General features: G+C 37.1%; 1 protein-coding gene across 1 annotated transcript in view; it reads right to left on the reverse strand.

Annotated features, from left to right (window-relative positions):
- The window catches only part of LOC130239336 (neurexin-1b), a 39,533-nt gene extending 19,508 nt beyond the window's left edge, over positions 1-20,025 (reverse strand). Inside the window, exons 1-8 of the mRNA XM_056470442.1 lie at positions 19,303-20,025; positions 12,406-12,435; positions 10,388-10,689; positions 9,496-9,519; positions 7,427-7,588; positions 3,680-4,121; positions 1,174-1,557; positions 909-1,112 (exon numbers count right to left, since the gene is read on the reverse strand). Coding sequence (XP_056326417.1) covers positions 909-1,112; positions 1,174-1,557; positions 3,680-4,121; positions 7,427-7,588; positions 9,496-9,519; positions 10,388-10,689; positions 12,406-12,435; positions 19,303-20,008 — 2,254 coding nt within the window. The 5' untranslated portion in view covers positions 20,009-20,025. The remainder of the gene's footprint in view (positions 1-908; positions 1,113-1,173; positions 1,558-3,679; positions 4,122-7,426; positions 7,589-9,495; positions 9,520-10,387; positions 10,690-12,405; positions 12,436-19,302) is intronic.

The following is a 20,025-nucleotide window of genomic DNA, read 5'->3' on the forward strand; positions in this document are numbered from 1 at the left end:
TGTCTAGAAAACGCTTCTTGATTTAAGACTTTAGCGATATTTGGACTAGAAACAAAAGATCGAAGTATGAAAAGCATTAATAACGAATCCCCTGTTTATTATCAGCTTATTGAGCCAATCAAATCCTGCGGACATTTTCACATCTGATTTGACAATGCGCTTAATTTGCATAGAAATGAAAAGAAGAGTGATGGTGATTGTGAGTGATTCTGGCTCTCCGCACTGAAATGTTATGCTGATTTATTAAGATGTGACGAGAAGTGGGCCATAAGCAGCGTCTCAGCCTGGAGTGTGTGTCTGTCAACCTCAGCAGAGAAACGACACACACAGTCAAACACCAGAGCTGGCTCATCGTGACAGGAGACGATCTGAGAGACACTGTCATATTCATTTAATGCTCAGACTAAATTCAGTGGACATAACTATACCAGGGGGGATGGGATTTATTTGAATGGGGTGGCACATGGGATGGGGGCCTTCAGGGAAAATCTTCATATATATATATATATATAAATTATATAATAATAATATATATATATATAATATTGACCTTTTAAAGTGAATATTATTGGCCCCAATTCTTTTGATTGTCTACTAAAATCTGATTGTCCTCAGATTTTCCTCACAGATCGTTCTCCTTCAACACAGAGGCTCAGCGGAGGTGTGTGAGTGTGTGTGGAGACCTGCAGACTCTGAGCAGTGAAGACGAAGGTATGTGTGTGTGTTGAATGTATGTGTGTGTGTGTGTGCATGTGTGTGTGATATACCCAGGTTAACAGTGAGCTGCATGCGTCCGGCCTCCAGCTCCAGCTCCAGGTTCAGTGTGTCAGTGGTGTGTGTGCAGATGTGCTGTGTGTGTCTGTGCATGCGTGTGTGTAAGCATGCATGCGTTTGTGTGTGTGATATACCCAGGTTAACAGTAAGCCGCACGCGTCCGGCCTCCAGCTCCAGGCGCAGTGTGTCAGTGGTGTGTGTAGATGTGCTGGCCATCAGGACGCCGTAGGCCCGCAGCGAGCGGAAGCGCAGGGACACGTCTTCGGCCTCAGTGTGCATCGCTGCAGAAAACTGCACCTTCAGGAACTTACTGCCATCGAATGAGAGGATGGTGGCGTCTGCAGACGGAAATATCATTAGATCACAAAAATACAAACACACACACACACACACACACACCTCTCTCGCAGGAGTGTCCCAGGAATCCCGTCCCGGTGCAGTCGCATATATATCGGCTCCATCCCTCCCTGCAGACTCCTCTGTTCAAGCAGGGCTCGCTCACACACTTCCCGGACGGCTCTTTACTGCAGGACGGCTTCACTCCTGCAGCTCTCTGCAGCTCCGCCGCACGCCGGATGTCCACACTGCGCCCGTCGATGAACAGATCCCGCACGCAGCCCACGTACCCGTAGTTCAGCAGGGCGCTCCAGGCCCCTGTGGGGAACACCGTCCCGCCGGAGCTCTCCGGAACGCCGCCCAGGTACAGGTGATCGTCCAGATCCAGGAGCTCACTGTCTCCGGGACACAGGTAAGGGGTGCGCACTGAGTTGATGGAGATGGTGCCTGCGGTTCAGAGAGAACACTGAAGAATGCACGTCTCTTATTTAGAGGTTTTGAAGTCTGAATATCTGAACACTCAAGAAGCGTTTTCTGGACAAGTTACAATATAATTTTGTTATAATAAATCAAAATTAAGTGAGTTCTTGCTTAAAACAAGCTAAATAATCTGACACTGAGGTAACAGAAATAATCTAGACTCTCGTTTTAAAATGACATCAGTCTCACACTGTTATTTTGCTCTTTCTTAAAGTCTTGATAACACCACTGTGCAGTTTGTCTCTTTGACTAATGTCAAATTAACTCTCAGCCCCATAAACTCTGCATTAGAAACACCTCGACATAATACATTCATAAATGTATATAAACGCTCAAGCATTTTATTAAAAATCTCAATGTAAGATTTAAAGATTATATTTAAAGGTTATATTTAAGATTACGATGACCGTAAACGTGTCGAACCAGTCTTATGAAAAGGGTCCATAATTGTAGAAAAGTCTGAACGTTGATTTATGTAACACAATTGATAATCTGAACAAACATGGTCCATCGTAGTGCACGATTTGTTCAAAACTGTTAGTGGCAAAGACAAAGGTACATTCATTCATTGTTTTTGGGACTGTGACAAAATGTAGCCATTTTGGAAGAAAATACATAAGGTAGTGGAAAATATTCTCAAGCTAAATTTTGATATAACCCCAGCTTTGTATTTATTGAATCTTAATGTGAACAATCTGTTTAAAAAAAGATGCATTACAGTTATTTATTGTCCTGGTATTTTTAGCTAAAAAATGTATTTTGGTCTGCATCCATCTTTTAAAATGTGGATATCAATAAGTGCTACATGGTTACATTAGAAAAACTTACCTATGACAAACATAACAAATCTGACAGATTTTGCTCAATTTGGTCTCCCCTGTGGGAATACTTAAAAGAGCTCTCTTAAATGAACACAGGATCCCTATCATTCATATACAATTTTTGTTGTAACCTACACTTAAAGACTGCTCTAAAATGGTGATTGTACTTTATTTTTGACCTATTTATGTTTCTTATATATATTAATTCCTTTGTTACTTTCCATTTTCAAGACTGTACACTCTCTGTAACACATTTATACGTTAAGATGTTAATATTTTGTAAATGTGGGCATACAATTAAAATAAATAAATAAATAAAATAAATAAATAAAAAAAATAAAAAATTAAAATAAATAAATAAATAAATAAATAAATAAATAAATAAATATATAAACTGTTAGTGGCTAGTGAAAATATTGTAGAAGTTACCATTTTAAAATGTAAATAATTGCAGAGATTTATAGAAATAAAGTGTTGCATGCTGATATTTCTTACCTTGTTAAATCATTGTTGACTATTGTAAGAAATCATTAACATGATCAGTGTCTTCACATAGATGAACATCATTAATTATTAATAATAACATATAATTAAAAGTAAATTGAGCAAATTTGTTATGTGAGAAGTGTGTATCAAACTGGTAGCCCTTCACATTAATAAGGGCTACCCAAGAAGTAGCTCTGTTTCAAAAAGGTTGGTGACCCCTGCTCTAGAGACATCAGAGACATAGTTTAGATCTTGTAAAAAGGTATAATAGAGCTGCTTTAAGACCAACAAGACAATAACTCAGTAAATTAAAGACTTAATACAAAAACACTTGATAAATAAAGTTTTGTATTTGAAATTTGAGACATTTTAAGACTTTTTAAGACCCTATGGACGACCTGCAAACATGGGAATTAGTAAAATCCCAAGTATTTGTCTCACATCTACTCCAAATATCTAAAAACTCTTAAACTAAGAGACAAGGCAAAAATATAGTAAGAAATAATGAGTCGAAATTAAGTGAGTTTTTAATTAGAAAAAGCTAAATAGTCGACCAATAGACTGAGTAAATGAATCTGGTCTTCGTTTTGAGATAACATTATATCTCCTCCATCATTGTCAGATTATTCTGCTTGTTTTAAGGAAAAACTCTTTTAATTTTGACTCGTTATTTCTAAAAACAAGACTATGCTTCTTGATTGAAGAACTTTTAGATATTTGGACTAGAAACAATACAAACAAAATCAACTTCGCAGTGTACACAAACGTCAGCAGAGTGTTACCTGATTTCCCGTCCCTCTGGAAGTCCACATGATACCACTCTCCATCATTGACTTTCTTGTTCAGCGCCAAAGTCTTGGTGGTCCCAGATCCCATATCCAGCAGCAGATACAGCAGACCGTCCAGCATTTCAATGGCAAAGAAGTCCACCTTCAGCGTGACGGGACTCTTGGCCTCTTTATTCTGCAGTTTGGCTCCCCCGCAGCTGAACAGCAGGAGGCCATTGGGTTCGGTGGTGCGAAAGTCGAAGGAAATGGACCCGCTTTTCTTGCCGTTCCACTTCATCAGCGTCAGGAAGGATTCTGGGGTCTCAAACGTGATGGCATCCAACGTGGCCACATTCTCACATTTAAATGCAACCACTCCATGGATCTTCAGCTTTGGGTCTCCTTGATAGGCCAGTCTGGACAGCTCCAGTTCAGCATCATTGTTTTTATAAACAACCTGTGACCATACAATTTACAGATTTAAACTGTATGCAGAACACTGCAAAAAATGGCTCACTTGAAGTGTTTGTCTTGTTTCTAGTCCAAATATCTAAAAATTCTTAAATCAAGAAGCATTTTCTAGACAAGCACTAAATATTGTCTTGTTTTCAGAAATATTATGTCAAAATTAAGTGAGTTTTTCATTAAAACAAGCTAAATAATCTGCTAATGAGGTAAATAAATTATCTAGTTTTTCATTTTGACATATGACTATTTCTCTTCCTCCATTGTCAGACTATTTTGCTTGTTTTAATGAAAACCTCACTTCATTTTGACTCATTATTTCTGAAAACAACACTAGACTTTGTTACTTGTCTAGAAAATGACTTAAGAGTTTTTAGATATTTGGACTAGAAACCAGACAGAAACTCAAGCATTTTTGTAGAGTATATACTGTTTTTACATAGCAGTGATGGTTGGGTTTAGGGTTAGTGCAGGGGTAGATATTAATAAAATACAATTACCAGGTAATTTAATAAGTAATTTTCGTGATCTTCTGACCACAGCTGTATCCCCTATAGCAACCTCTGTAAACCCCTACCATAAGCCAACTCTGCTGATTGGTCAGCTGGTAAAGTCTATATTGACTGGTCTTCACGTATATATACTGTTAATAAATGTATTTGTTTTGTTTTGAGTGTGTGTTTTATAATATAGCAGGGATTATACTATAATACACTGATAAAGTTTGATCACACCTGAAACTTGTCTATAGCACTTGTTCACTGCTGCTCTTATAGTAGGGTAAATTGCTTCCTTGTCCTCATTTGTAAGTCGCTTTGGATAAAAGCGTCTGCTAAATGACTAAATGTAAATGTAATGTAAATGTAAAGAAAATCCTTGTCTTGGACCATATTTATAAAAATAAGCTTGAAAAGTTGTTCAAAGTGTGATGAATTTGATGTTTGGGTGTTTAGCGTAGTTTGTTTATAGTGTTTATAGGTTAGATTTTTAGTTCTTGTATGCACAAGATTTATTTAGGATTCAAATGTTATATTATTTTGTGAAGATTATCTTGATGTACCGCAAAAAATGCTCTTCTTATTTAGGGTTTTTGTCTTGTTTATAGTCCAAATATCTAAAAATGATTCAATCAAGGAGCATTTTCTAGACAAGCACAAAATATTGCCTTACTTTAGGAAATAAAATGCCAAAATTAAGTGAGTTTTTCCATACAACAAGCAAAATAATCTGACAATGGGGGAAGCAAAATAATTTAATGTCAAAAGGAAATACAAGATGATTTAGTTTACACCATTGGCAGATCATTTAACTTGTTTTAAGGAAAAACACTTTATTTTTGGCTTATTCTTTCATAAAACAAGAATAGTCTAGATTGAAAGTGTTTCTTGATTTAAGAACTTTTAGATAACTGGACTAGAAACAAAACAAAACATCTAAGTAAGAAAAGCATATTTTTTGCAGTGTTAACAAAGCTTCTACATATTATTAACTATCAACTCTATTATTATTAGTTGAACAAGCTGCCTAGATTAAAAACATTTAAAAAGTCCTGTTGTGTTTTTGTCGAGGGAATCAGTGTGATGCTAACAGGCCTACAGTGACGTCATAGTTCCTCCACTCTATTATATACAGTATTTGAAGTCAATCTTCCTGATTGAGATCACTCACATGAACATAATCTTACTCTTATTTAGGTTACAGTATCCAGGATAACATTAAAACTCAAATCCTCTCTCCCCAGTGTAAACAAAGAGCACCAGCACTCTGTGAGATTATAATACCAGCACATACATCACAACACACAGCTGAACCTTTGTGCTGTCAATAATGAGAATAACATGGTCTATAATGTTCAGTTTCTTGCACAGAGCAATCGTTTCACTTCGTAAGACCTCAGTGTTTCGTCAGGAGCAGAGAATACATTCATGAAGACAAATGCAATGATTATCTTGATATTATCTGTATAAAACTGTGTTATAACAACAGCATAACAATGACCCGTGTATAACAGATCTGCAGAACAACAAAATTGAAAATATTATACGCTATGTCAAAAATACCCTTGGTTTATAAATAACATCTAAAGGACATAACACCCACCCTAAGCGAATGACAGCCCCACTCTTAAACACTGATAGCCCTGCCCTAAAAGACTGATAGCCCCAGCCTAAAGGACTGATAGCTCTGCCCTAGATGACTGATAGTCCCACCCTAAATGACCGATAGCTCCGCCCTAAATGACTGATAGCCCCACCCTAAATGACTAATAGCCCCTACCTAAATGACTGATAGCTCCGCCATAGATGACTGATAGTCCCACCCTAAATGACCGATAGCTCCACCCTAAATGACTGATAGCCCCATCCTAAAGGACTGATAGTCCCGCCCCAGACGACTGATAGTCCCACCCTAAATGACTGATAGCTCCGCCCTAAATGACTGATAGTCCCACCCCAAATGACTGAGAGCTCCGCGATAAATGACTGATAGCTCTGCCCTAAATGGCTGATAGCCCCACCCTAAATGACTGATAGTCCCACCCCAAATGACTGAGAGCTCCGCCCTAAATGACTGATAGCTCTGCCCTAAATGGCTGATAGCCCCACCCCAAATGACTGAGAGCTCCGCCATAAATGACTGATAGCTCTGCCCTAAATGGCTGATAGCTCCACCCTAAATGACTGATAGTCCCGCCCCAAATGACTGATTGCTCCACCCTAAATGACTGACAGCTCCGCCCTAAATGACTGATAGTCCCGCCCCAAATGACTGACAGATCTGCCCTAAATGGCTGATAGTCCCGCCCTAAAGGTATATAAATATTCTGAGGGCAAATAATTTTTTACAAATTAATGAAGTGCACAGATATAATCGTTTATAATGAGCACTACTCTCGCTTGTTAAGTGGTGACGTATGGATTACTGTTTCCGGGTTAAAGCCACTACTCATTCGAATAGAGATAATATTCGTTTATGACCACTTTTTAGTAAATTTGATATAAAACCAATACAGTGTCCACAACAGTCTCTGAACTTGCTGCATCACAGACACCAATATTTGAACAATTTATAAAAAAAACATGGATATAGATCTATATATATTGCGATCGTGATTTTCATAAGTATTACATGGCTTTGTAAACATTTATTATTACTATTTATTGAGTCTCCCCATTCAGTGTGACAGAGAGCTTGACCCGGAGGCTGCTTCACATGACGTCACACTTAACAAGCGGATATACATATAAAAATAAGAGCACATTTTGATTTGATTGTGACTCTAAGCAGGTTCTTTACCTTCCTCAGACAGCCCATAAAGTTGTTGCTGACAGGAGATCCGGGCAGGTCGGCCGTACTGGGACTCCCTCCGACATACAGAAAGTCATCGGAGCCCAGCATGGTGTAGTCCTCCTGAGTGTATCCTGTGGTGGTCAGTATTCCGTCCACAGATATCGTAACCTGCAAAACAAACCACAGGAGGAGGAGAGCAGCTGGATACTTTCTGAACTCCTGATTCTTCAGTCACTTTCATATGAATGCTGCATAATGATGATGCAATGGAAAGCACATCAGACGACACAAGATCTGAAGCCCTACAGAATCACGCCTTTGGCTGAAGGTGATCATGCCTTTGCGGTGGCACCTCCAAAATAACAGAATAGCCTTCAATTCTGTATTAGAACTGTTCACACTCCTAATATGTTTATCATGTGAGTCCCCATACAGAAATCTGATATATGGCAATATATGCAAATTACATTTACGGCATACAAGTCCATATATTTGGATGTCATATATTTAAAACGTCATATATGCAACATATATTTCAAAATATTGCAAAAAAAAAAAGCTATTTACATAATTTGTACACATATGTGCAAATATATTTCATAATTTGTTCATATATTGTTCATATATATATATATATATATATTTGAGCATATATGTAATTAAAACTGTTGGTGGCAGACCCTGGGACCACCGACATGTTGTCCATTGTGTCATATAAATATAAATATTACTTTGGGTAAAACTAACTGCATCTTTACACTAGAGCCTACTTTATCCCTTTTGTTTATTTTTCTAACTTATGACCTATGTTTGAAGAGTTAATGCACTTGAATAAAATGTTTTTGATGTATTAAAAAAACTACAGTGTTAGCATTGCCCTAAATCATCTTAAAATTACAGCCTATGCTCATAGGACATATGTACCTCAGCCTACATTTCAGCAAAACATAAAATACTTTGCTCCAGTTGTGTTTCATTGCGGATTTCAGATGACAAATCCACTAGAGGGCGCTGAGTGCATTTTTGTGAATCTGAAATACGTTACTGAGGTGTGTTTCGTTGTATGTTTGATATTGCAAATCCACTAGAGGGCGCTGTCTACATTTTAACAATTCTAAAATGTGTTATTTAGGGTGCGTGTTGTTGTGCATTTTAGATGCACGTCTTTCTTGTACACGTCCAGGAAAAGGCAAAGCTTGTCATACAGATCAGCTAGCAAACCACTGAGCTAAAGCCTTCGCTAAACCCAACCAATAGTGTTCAGAAGCAAACGTAAGAGAAAACTGCACTGCGAACACATGGTTTTACTTTGATTTGATATCGCTTTTGTGGAAGGGTGCTTCACTGGACTCAAACCTTATACAAAGTGAGCTACAAGAAAAACTGACCATGCCAGAAAAATGTCCATATGGAGATAGATAGGTGACGCAACCATATTCATTACTAATCATAGACAGCTTTAAGTTGTTTTGTGGGGTTTATTTGGTATTGTGGAACGAACTGCATGAAAATAATGCTTATTCGTTAATAGTATGTCCCTGTAAATAGCATTAGTGTGAAAAGAAGCAAAAGTTTGTCATCATACTGCCCCCTAGTGTTCATTTTACACAGAAACTGCAGTCAAAGTATGTTTTCGTGGTTATAAAAAATGTAGTTTGAGGCAAGTATTTCCAATAAACCTGTGTTATAAAAAAAAATTGATGCTAAATGAACTAGAATAGTCAATTAGTTGGTTTAATTGTAACACAGTTTGCTCAAGAAATAAAAAATGTCATGCAAGATTTTATTTTTTCTACATCACATTTTTTTCCACAAAAACAAACATAAAAATGTATGAAGCTGACGGTGGCAGCGTGAACATGTTTCAATCCAACAATCAGGATGAGGACTTTAAATGTTGATCAAAGTAAACTGCACAAGGAAATGAATGGAAAAACAAATGCAAACTAAATAAGAGAAAAATAATGACAATTTGAGTCTGTGAAAGAGCATCAGCCAGTGCCCTTTAAATGTCTACAAACAAAGGAAACTTCATAAACATACGCAAAATAAGGGGAAAACCTGAATGATATTACCATTGCATATCCAATGCCTGAGTGCTGTGTGGAAAAGAAGAAAGGAAATTAAAATCTGTGACTGTATATTATGTATCATTCACAAAATAAACGTATAACGATTACCAATGTGCATATTTAAAAGCTAAAGAAACACTTGGTCAGTTTAATGGCCTGTTCCATCAGTGCTGTTAGTAACTGATGTGTTTATTCTGCATGTGATGTATTAGTGTGGGAGTCTCACTGTCTAAAAATTGGTCCTATAGAGGGGATTACTGACCTGACTACTCTTTCAGCAGTGCTGGTTGTGGAATTATGCTTTACAATCATTTTTAACCCTTGTGTGCTGTTGATTTTCATCCACTCTGGGATGATTTTGAGGCTTAATATTGGCCACAACTTTTTCTGTTTCAGAAAATATGATGATTTTTGGTGACAAATCCCATTTTGACTCATATTTTGGGAAATGCTTTGAAAATGTTCAAAAACTCAACAATACTCTGGTGAAATTTAAGTCCCTTTCATTATGTTGGGGGCTGTTTTTGCCCCATTGACTTTCATTATATTCACATATTTTGATTGCAAAACCATGACAGATTTCCCTATCAGGAAGAGAAACAATTTGGTGGCCAAATTCTTAATTTATTAATGAATATATCTGTTTAATAAAACTATTTTGTTCAAATACACTGGATGGATAAAAGTATTCATTTTCAAGGGGTGTACTCATTTATGCTGAGCACTGTATGTTATATTGATTTTAAGATAATCAATAATCAATACTGTAAAATCAATCAAATCAATACCATAAATATAATTTTTGTGTAATAATGTGTGTAATATTGATATTTGTAGCAAAGCCTTGACTGAATCATTGCTCTGTTAACCTGTTTGGCTTGTCTTTAGCTGTTACCTGACGCAAATTCCGCGACACTTTCACATCATGCCATTCGTTGTCATTAAATTTTCCATTGACCGGCTCCACCAGAGCTTCAAACGCCCCGGAGCCCAAATTTATGACCAGCGACACCGCCCCGTTTTTCAGAGCCAGGTTGACATAATCTGCAATTTTCCCGGTGTACAGCATCAGTCCGTTTCTCTGAAGAGTTTTGAAGGACAGCGTGATTTCATCGCTGCTGCTTTGGATGGGGTTGAGGGAAAGATCGTAGCAGAAATATTCTGAACCTCTGAATGTGGCCACATATTCTTCCATTGCTAAAAAACAAAGAAGAAGAAGAGATGGATTTGGATGGGCACATTTGTTAAGACCCTGAAAAGACTGCTCAATCTTACTCTAAAATGGCATATGTGGATGAAAGGTATGAATGAGCACTAAACAACCTGAAGTGCGTTTTCTAAACAATCATTAACCATCATTACAGTCATAGTTCACTGCTTTGGTGATTCTCAAATCCATCGTTCCAGCAAACATTCCTAAACTTGTACGTTTGCAACTACACCTATAGAGCGTTAGTTAGAAGCAGAGATCATGGCTGTATATTATTCCCAGGTATCCTCCCTAAGCCCTTTCGAACACTCCAACCAGGGGCGTCACTAGACCCCATTAAAAATCACCAGTGCCCCTGTAAATTCTTTGAGTTAATATAATTTATATGTAATGAATTAATTAAGAGTGGTAATCCCAGAATAAAGACTTTATTCTCTTATGTACACCGAATCAACGGCTGCGAAAGCAATGCAGTTTAATTAACAATGGAGAAAGTTTAAGAAAGCACTCAAAAAACTGAAGCATGCGCACCGAAAACTTAATCGCATTAATATGATGATGATCTATTTTGACAAAACATGGCTCCTGTAAGACCGATTTTTAAGAGAGATGGGAGTCAGGGAGGTTAGACTTAATGACATTAATTCTGGGCCATCAGAGTCAGGTCTCAGACATAAGATAATTATTTTTATATATGTATTGTTTTCTGTGTTCTCTAGAATTGTCATATGAAATTAATATTCAAGCAAAAGATTTCTTAGAAGATCTTAGCATATCACTCCAGCTGTGTGTGGATTGACTTCTGTTATTTATTCAGAATAATAATTGTATAATAATAATACTTTTAGTCGGCGTAGTGGTTAGTGCATCGACACATGCACTCCGGTACTCATGGCCAGAACAATCTCACGGCAATTCGTAACTTTTTGATTTAGTGGCTAATTCGTACGAATTCGTACAATCTAATTCGTACAATTTAGTATGATTTGCTCATCCGCCAATGACGGTTGGGTTTAAGGGTGGGGTTAGGTGCCACGCCTCCTTTTTAAAAAATCGTACAATTTCATACGACTGAACTCATACGAATTCGTACGAATTAGCCACTAAACTGACAAAACGTAAAATTCTTACGTTTTCTCGTGAGATCAGGCTGTCATGGCAGCCTGAGTTCGAATCCCACCTCGAGGACTTATGCCAATCCTTCTGCTCGCCATGCTTTCCTGTGAATACTCTCTACTGTTCTATCCATTAAAGATTAAAACCCCAAAATAATGATAATAATATATTTGTACTAGTAATAATTATAATTTTCTTTTTTTATATTATTTAGTATAGCAATTTATATAAAGATAAACTTTTTTGTTGTTGTTGGCGGGCTCGTGCCCCAGTAGAGCTTTGTGTCTAACAACACCCCTGGTTCCAACATTTAAACTTACAATGATAAAAAAAACATTTAAGTCATCTCTCTTACATGTATTTGCTTTCAAAGTGTTTTTACAGTTTAGTTTTAGTGATCAATACAATCACTATGTAATCACAATCACTAATTGACAATTGCGCTCCATTGGTGGTGCACTTTAAAAATCTTGATGCCATTCTGAATGCAGCCGTGACTCTTGACAAAAGCTATAAGTGACTATGATTTAAAAGGGGAATCAAGAGTCCGAAGCATGTGTTGCAGTGTACTGTCTTTGGTATAGTACCTTGATCAAGCATCATCAGGTGTGCAAGACCTGGAAAAAAAAAAACAAGAACAGCAAGTCAGCAAGAAAACTGGAGCATCTAATCAGAAATACTTCAGAAAGCAATAAATTATGGCTGCTGCACAATATTTCGTTTAATAAGCACCGATATTTCATCAACATCACAGATTATGCACATTTTAAAGGACACCTATGATGAAAATCATCTTTTGTAAGCTGTTTGGACAAAAGTGTGTGTAGTATAGTGTGTCCACAGTCATACTGGAGCGACATAAACACAGCAAGTCTCTTTTAATTTCCTGCCTTTAAAATAGGATCCAAATCCCAGTGAATGTTAGGCCCACCGTAACCTGATATAAGAGTGCTGTTTCTCCGCCCACCAAATTGATTGACAGACACGTATTAACATGTCTCCGTAGTAACACGTATATTCATATCCACAAGAGAGGAAAGCAACTGGGATTAAAAGATCTGTTCAGCTCTCTGTGATTATCTGCAGATTTACACGTTTAAAACATTTCTAAAGCAGTGTATGTTTGTAATAAACACCGTAAAATCACCACAGCTGCATGTCAGGACAATTATTTAAAATAAGACACTTCAATTCCGGTTTGTGGACTTAAATCAGGTTTATTTTGCACATTAACATAACAGATGTCCATACAACAGTGGAGATTAATGTGTATCCTGTCACATTTGCCATGTGTGTGTGTGTGTGTGTGTGTGTGTGTGTGTGTGTGTGCTTGTACAAACTTTATAACAGCATTGTGTGTGTCTCATCGTTGCAGTAAGGCTTTAATTAACTCCACAACAAATACATCTACATCAGCTGAAAAAGTTCTTACTGTAGTAAGGGAGATCTGCTTCATTCTTGTCTGTCACTGTGCTGGTTATCTACATGAAGGCTACAGAGATCACTGGCTCTGCCACACACGTGGTGAACGGTGGGCGGGGACAACCAGCTCATTTGAATTAAAGGCGCAGGCAACAAAAACAGCTACAATGTCATGAGAGTTCAAATCTCCAGGATATAATAAATAATCTGAGCTGAAACTTTACAGACACCTTCTGGAGACACAGAAGACTTAAATCTTGAAAAAGTAGGTGCCCTTTAAAACAAATTAAATAAAACATAAATAATACAGATTTAAAAAGTAGCTTTAATTTAATGCCAGAGTTTCCCAAACTTGCCAAAAGTTATATTGTAATATATCAATTCCATAATATATCCATATGAATATAAATATGAGCATTAACTGACATGAGAAAACTGTGTAAATAACAAATATTAACTTAATAAAATATGTATTTACTTAAATTCTCAGAGGACTTTAATATTTGAGGGCAAAGGAATTACAAAAAGATTTCAAACATCTTGAAAACTGCGAAGAGATCCTCAGAGTCTTAAGGCAGTGTTAAACTCGCATAATTATCCATCTTAATCATACTATAATAGAAGCAGAGCTTCCCCGATTTACAAGCATGAATAATTAATTAACAATAATTAGACATTAGCATTTCATTTACATTCTATGTAGAGAATATTCACAGATAAAGAATACGGTAGGTTAGGATATTTAGAAACAAAGAGAAACAAATCAATAACTTACAAATATTTAACCAATATGAGAATTGTTTGGGTGACACGGTGGCTCAGTGGTTAGCACTGTGGCCTCACAGCAAGAAGGTCGCTGGTTCGAGTCCCGGCTGGGTCAGTTGGTGTTTCTGTGTGGAGTTTGCATGTTCTCCCCGTGTTGGTGTGGGTTTCCTCCGGGTGCCCCGATTTCCCCCACAGTCCAAACACATGCGCTATAGGGGAATTGATCAACTAAATTGGCTGTAGTGTATGGGTGTTTCCCAGTAACAAACATATGCTGGAATAGTTGTCGGTTCATTCCGCTGTGGCGACCCCTGATAAATAACGAACTAAGCCAAAAAGAAAATGAATGAATGGGAATTGTTTGTTGTCATGTAATCCATAAGAAAGCACCCTTAATCTGATTAGGAGCATTTTAAAACATGATATAATATAATTACAAGTGCATTATTTTTGGAATCTGTTTATGTAATCCAGATTACATGTAATTAATTGCGACCCAGAGCTGCACATTTGAACAATACAGGACCGCCGTTAACAGTCACACGCAGATGGTGAGTAATAATGTTTGCTAGTTAACTGAATTACAATCCTTTATGCATTTATACCAATTATAGAGTGAGATATGAGTAATTAAGATATAAAATAGATGCATGTTCACAAGCAAGACATATTTAAATCCACATGCTATATTAGGAGAGTCTTTTAGATTCATTTTTAATGCAACACACATCCATTCATTCATGCATTACATATGAAACCACTGCAGGATCATACTCAGTGTTGCTGAAGAGCTAAATTAGGTGGAAGAATTGTTATTTGTTATCATTAATTATTAAATTAGCTGAAAATGAAAAGCACTCTATTGGGATGCATTAAAAAACAGCCATAAAAATTCAGCTTGCTTCACATAGCACCACTGAATAAAAGCTAGGAAATATATATAAACGATGCATGAGTTTCATCTGAAAGAGAGATGTTGAGTAAAGCTCGTCCATAATGTGATTTCTGATATCTAGAATTACAACAGAGCAGTGCATCAAAGTAATTATTTCAGCAAAGCAAAGAGATTTGTGTGTGTGAGACGGAGACACGGTGGCAAATCCCATAATCCTCTGATCAAAGTAATGAAAAAAGCCTTGAAATCATTTAATGGCAAGTTGGAATTTCAAATAATAAGCTGCATTGTTAGAAAATATACTAGCCGCGGCAGTGAGACGCAGTTCAGTTCATCGCCTCATTGATTTATGCAGGAAGATGCAGCTATTGATCTGATTATTGATCGTGTATTCTTGGCTCTTGTTAAAGGAGATCTATTCTGCCTCTTTGTACATGATGTAAAATGCGTCTCTGCTGTCTCTAGAGTGTGTGTAGTGAAGTTTGAGCTGAGAATAACACACAGATAATGTTTACCAGCTCTCTGAAACTGACCCTTTAAGGCTTTGATCCTAATTGGGGCGTTTTGGTGACTGTCGCTTTAAATGCAAATGAGGTTGTGCTCTTTAGAGAAGAGGGCGGAGCTATACCATAGCGACAGACTGAAAATTACAGACTAGCATTATCAGTGTGCGTCAGGTCTGCATATGTTGTCAGTGTGAGTGTGTGCTTCATGCTTCTGTCAGTCTGTCGCTCCTCATCTAAAACTCCACATCTATAATCCTCTTAGTCTATGCTGACGTTATCTTCAGCAGCTCAAACACTCTAATGATGGACAGACGGCTGCTTCTCACTCAGGGCTACTGTTTATGCTAATGAGATGGAGAGATGGGCACTAGTGGGCGGAGCTTTCCCCCTCTCATAACATGTATAAAGGGAGAATGCCAATCAAAGTGTTTCATTCATCAAGTCTGATTATAACAAATACAATTAATTCATGTTGACCATTAGAGGCTGGAGATATTCACACACTGCTGACACACAACTGGGGTTAAACTCCTTATGAAAGTGATTCTTGCATAATAGGTGCCTTTTAAGTAAAATAAAAGCACAGGTCTTCTGAAAAACACACATAATAATCACTGTATTGTTTTACATCAGCCAAAGTTTGACCAATATTTCTTTCTTTAATAGGGTTTGCAATTATGCCTCATATTTTACTCAGATGTAAACAAAAGCATGATTTTTACAGTTAATGTACTACTGGATACACTGTTCTGCCTATTTATGCTGTGTAAACCATGGAGAAAACACACAGAAGCTGCTAAATCATGCAGAAAAGGACTCAGTAAGCAGAAAAGGCAACAATATTGTGATAAACTAAATGTAATAGGTTGCCTAAACACACATGTGAGCAGTATAAGAATGACTATATATTAATTATAATCTTGTCATTGGGCATTACAACATTATGACCTAATAAGGTGTGGTAGAAACTATTAATACAATATATTAAATTGTTCTCTGATATCTACATAGATGGCATGTGGCAAAAATTATCCAGAAATTATTTTACTGATCCATTTCCAACCTTAGGAATTGGCCCTAATATGATATAGTAGGTTTTGACCATATTTGAAAGGGTCATGAATATTAATGAGCTCTGTTCTGCCTCTTTGCAGCTCATGCCAGTGCCAAATATCCTGCATGTGGAATATAGAGATTATTAATCTATTCAACACCAGCCCAAAGAGCCGAAACGTCTGTTTAAATGCATCTTCTGTCAGTTTAACATGTGAAAGTGCCATGTGTGTAATGAGGCAGCAAATGCATGTAGATCACTGTGTTCAATACAATTTATACACTACAGTTTATGCATGGTGTCATATCACTCAGCTCTTTCTGTTTTTCGTCTTGAGTGAACTACTAGTGAACTAAACTTCATCAGTTTAAGCAGAGGTTGATATTAATTCCTGCCTGTGTTTTCATATACGTTAAAGCTTCCAAATACAGCTCTAAATACATTTCTGACGGTCCCTTTAGTCAAGTTTAATTATAATTTAGCCTGTATTTCATCCACAACACAAGTAAAGGAGCAAAATAGGTTTCTCTGGTGGCATAAAGACATATCTAGCTCACTGTTTCTAGCTAAAATAAACCTCTGCACTACTTCAGTTGAAAATATTAATAACAAGGAATCTATACATCATGCTGTGTGCGTGCGTGTGTGTGTGTGTGTGTGTGTCAGGCATTGAGACAAGCTGCAGAATGAAAACAGCATGAATCTCTCTAATCTGTAAACACACTAAATGATGATCTGCTCAGTGTTTAATAACACTATTATATCATCAGCATGATGCAAACACTGTTTAATGAAAGCTGCTGGTCAATAACCTCTAAACCACACACACACACACGCACGCACGCACGCACGCACGCACGCACGCACGCACGCACACACACACAGGTATTATGAATGCTCTAAAACTCACAGCATCTACTTTATAACTGTTGCTGACGGATCTAAAGCTTTAGCTATTGTAGACTAAAATTCTACAATAAAACTGTACCTTATAATCAATGTTACCTTGACACTTTATGCAAAAAATTATTTTATTCTTAACTAAAGTCTTGTTTTCCAGCTCAAATATGTTATTTTAAGAAATAATACTCTTAAATAAACATACTGTATATTTACTTGAGAAGCAAAAGTGTGTTATTTTGTTAGCGTTTATATTTAACACAGGTTTCTGCCGATGAGGGTCAGAATAATGTCAAAAATAGTTAATTTTGACACAAAAATACATTTTTCTGGCTGATATTTGCTCCATTTATCAGGAATTGACCGTTTTCCTCTCTCTTGTTTCTCATTTGATAAAAATGCTGCTTATTGACAAATGTTTTCTGCAATATTCTCGTTTATGCATGAATCTAATTCTCATCTTTGGATGGAAACACAGCTAATGTCAAGCAAAAGAGTGTATTTTTGATAGAGTTTACACTTTAAACAGCTTTCTGCCAGTGGAGTTCAGAATAATATGTCTAAACCAGTTGATTTTGACATAAAAACTACATTTTTCTGGCTGATATTTGCTCCATTTATCAGGAATTGATGATCTTCTTCTCTTCTTTTTATTGGATGGAAATGCTGCTTTATTTACAAATGTTTAAGCTATTTTTCAGTTTGTGCATTAATCTAATTCGCATCTTTGGATGGAAACACAGCTAATGTCAAGCAAAAGTGTGTATTTTCGGTTGAGTTTATACTTAAAACATGTTTCAGCTGATAGGGAACAGAATAATGTCAAAAAATAGTTGATTTTGACACAAAACTACATTTTTCAGGCTGATATTTGCTCCAGTTTGTAAAGAATTGATGATTTTCTTCTCTATTTTTTCTCATTGGATGGAAACGCTGCTTTATTCACTAATGTTTTATGCAATATTCCAGTTTGCATTGATCTAATTTGCATCTTTGGATAGAAACAACATTTGAGAGGTAGTCAAGTGTATTCAATTCAATTCTATTCCCCTTTATTTGTATAGCGCTTTTACAATGTAGATTGTGTCTAAGCAGCTTCACATAGAAGATCATAGTCAATTGGAACAGTGTAGTTCAGTTTGTAGTGTTTAAGTTCAGTTCAGTTGAGCTCAGTTCAGTGTGCTTTAATAATCACTACTGAGAGTCCAAACACTGAAGAGCAAATCCAACGATGCGCAGCTCTACAGATCCTGAACCATGCAAGCCAGTGGCGACAGCGGAGAGAGAAAAAACTTCAATTGTAGGTCAGTCACGATATCTGTTCTTTGCTGTACGATATATTGCAACAAAATATATTGCGATAAATCATATTGTTGTTATTTTAAGGCCATTTTATGCCACTCATTATATGATAATAAGGCCAAAATAACAATATAATATCATAACAATGCAAGTACACCCTTTCAAAGAACACATCATATCTAATTCTTAAGAACATTTCATTTAATTACAGTCATTTTAACTAATTAAAAATCAGCCATTGGAGTCACGATGTGAAAACGCATATCCTAAATAAATAATAATAAATGCAAAAAAAAGTGCAAGGTAAAAAGTATCAGAGGCTGTTATATCTACTAGCTGTCTGTCTTCAGACACCCACATGAAGACATACTATAGTCATTTATAGTAAATACTAGTGTTTTTAACCATACTGACACCGCCAATAGAGATGGAGATGTTGCACAATCAGCTCAAATGTTGCTAGATTTGGTTTTTATGCATGGGCGATATATATTACATCACTAAACATGGTTGAACTCATGTCCATGTGTGATAATTCCATATATTGATTAGTATGTCAGGCCTAGTCAGGTGGTTCTAAACTTTATGAGTTTCTGTTGAACACTGGTATGCACACTGCCTATATAACTTTATATCTTACCTTCACTGCAGTCTTTTCCCTGGTAGCCGGTTTGAGAGCAGTCACATGTAGGTTTATTATCAACAACACTACACACTCCTCCATTCAAGCATTTGTTTTCTGAGCCGCAGAGGTCTTCGTGGACTCCAGCGCTGTTGATTATCACAGGCTCAGATTCGTTGACTTTCACATCCATTATCCAGCCTATAAACGAAGTGTGATCTTTCACAGTCTTGGACGTCAGCTGTAAAGACACTGATCTCAGCTCTGAGGGAATCCCTCCTAAAAACAAGTGGCTGAAAACGGTCATATCCCGCCGTTTGGATTTAACCTCCTCCCACTTTATTTCTTCATCGACGATGAGTGTGGTGTTTCTGAAGTTCCTCATAATCGTGACCGAATGCCACTGGTTGTCATTGACGGCGACGTCAGAAAGCACGCACGTGGACTCGGCGCAGAAAATGGTAAAGCACAGTCTGAGTTTCCCAACGTGTATGTGCAGCTCGAGGAAATCGCAGAAGCCTTCGTCATCAAAGTACACCAGGAGTCCATTCAGATGTGTGGTTTTCACACTGAAGCTCATCTCGCTTTCACAGCAAGCGTTCCACATTGGAAGCGCAACCCATTGCTCATCGGATCCGGTAAACCTGAGACTAGATCCAGCGTTTGCTTTACAAACAACCAGTCCCATAAAGAGCAGATGAGCACCCAAGTGAAGGATCATCATGTAGACGTTTGGTCAGT

Source organism: Danio aesculapii, chromosome 13 (genome assembly GCF_903798145.1).
Source record: "Danio aesculapii chromosome 13, fDanAes4.1, whole genome shotgun sequence".
NCBI lineage: Eukaryota > Metazoa > Chordata > Actinopteri > Cypriniformes > Danionidae > Danio > Danio aesculapii.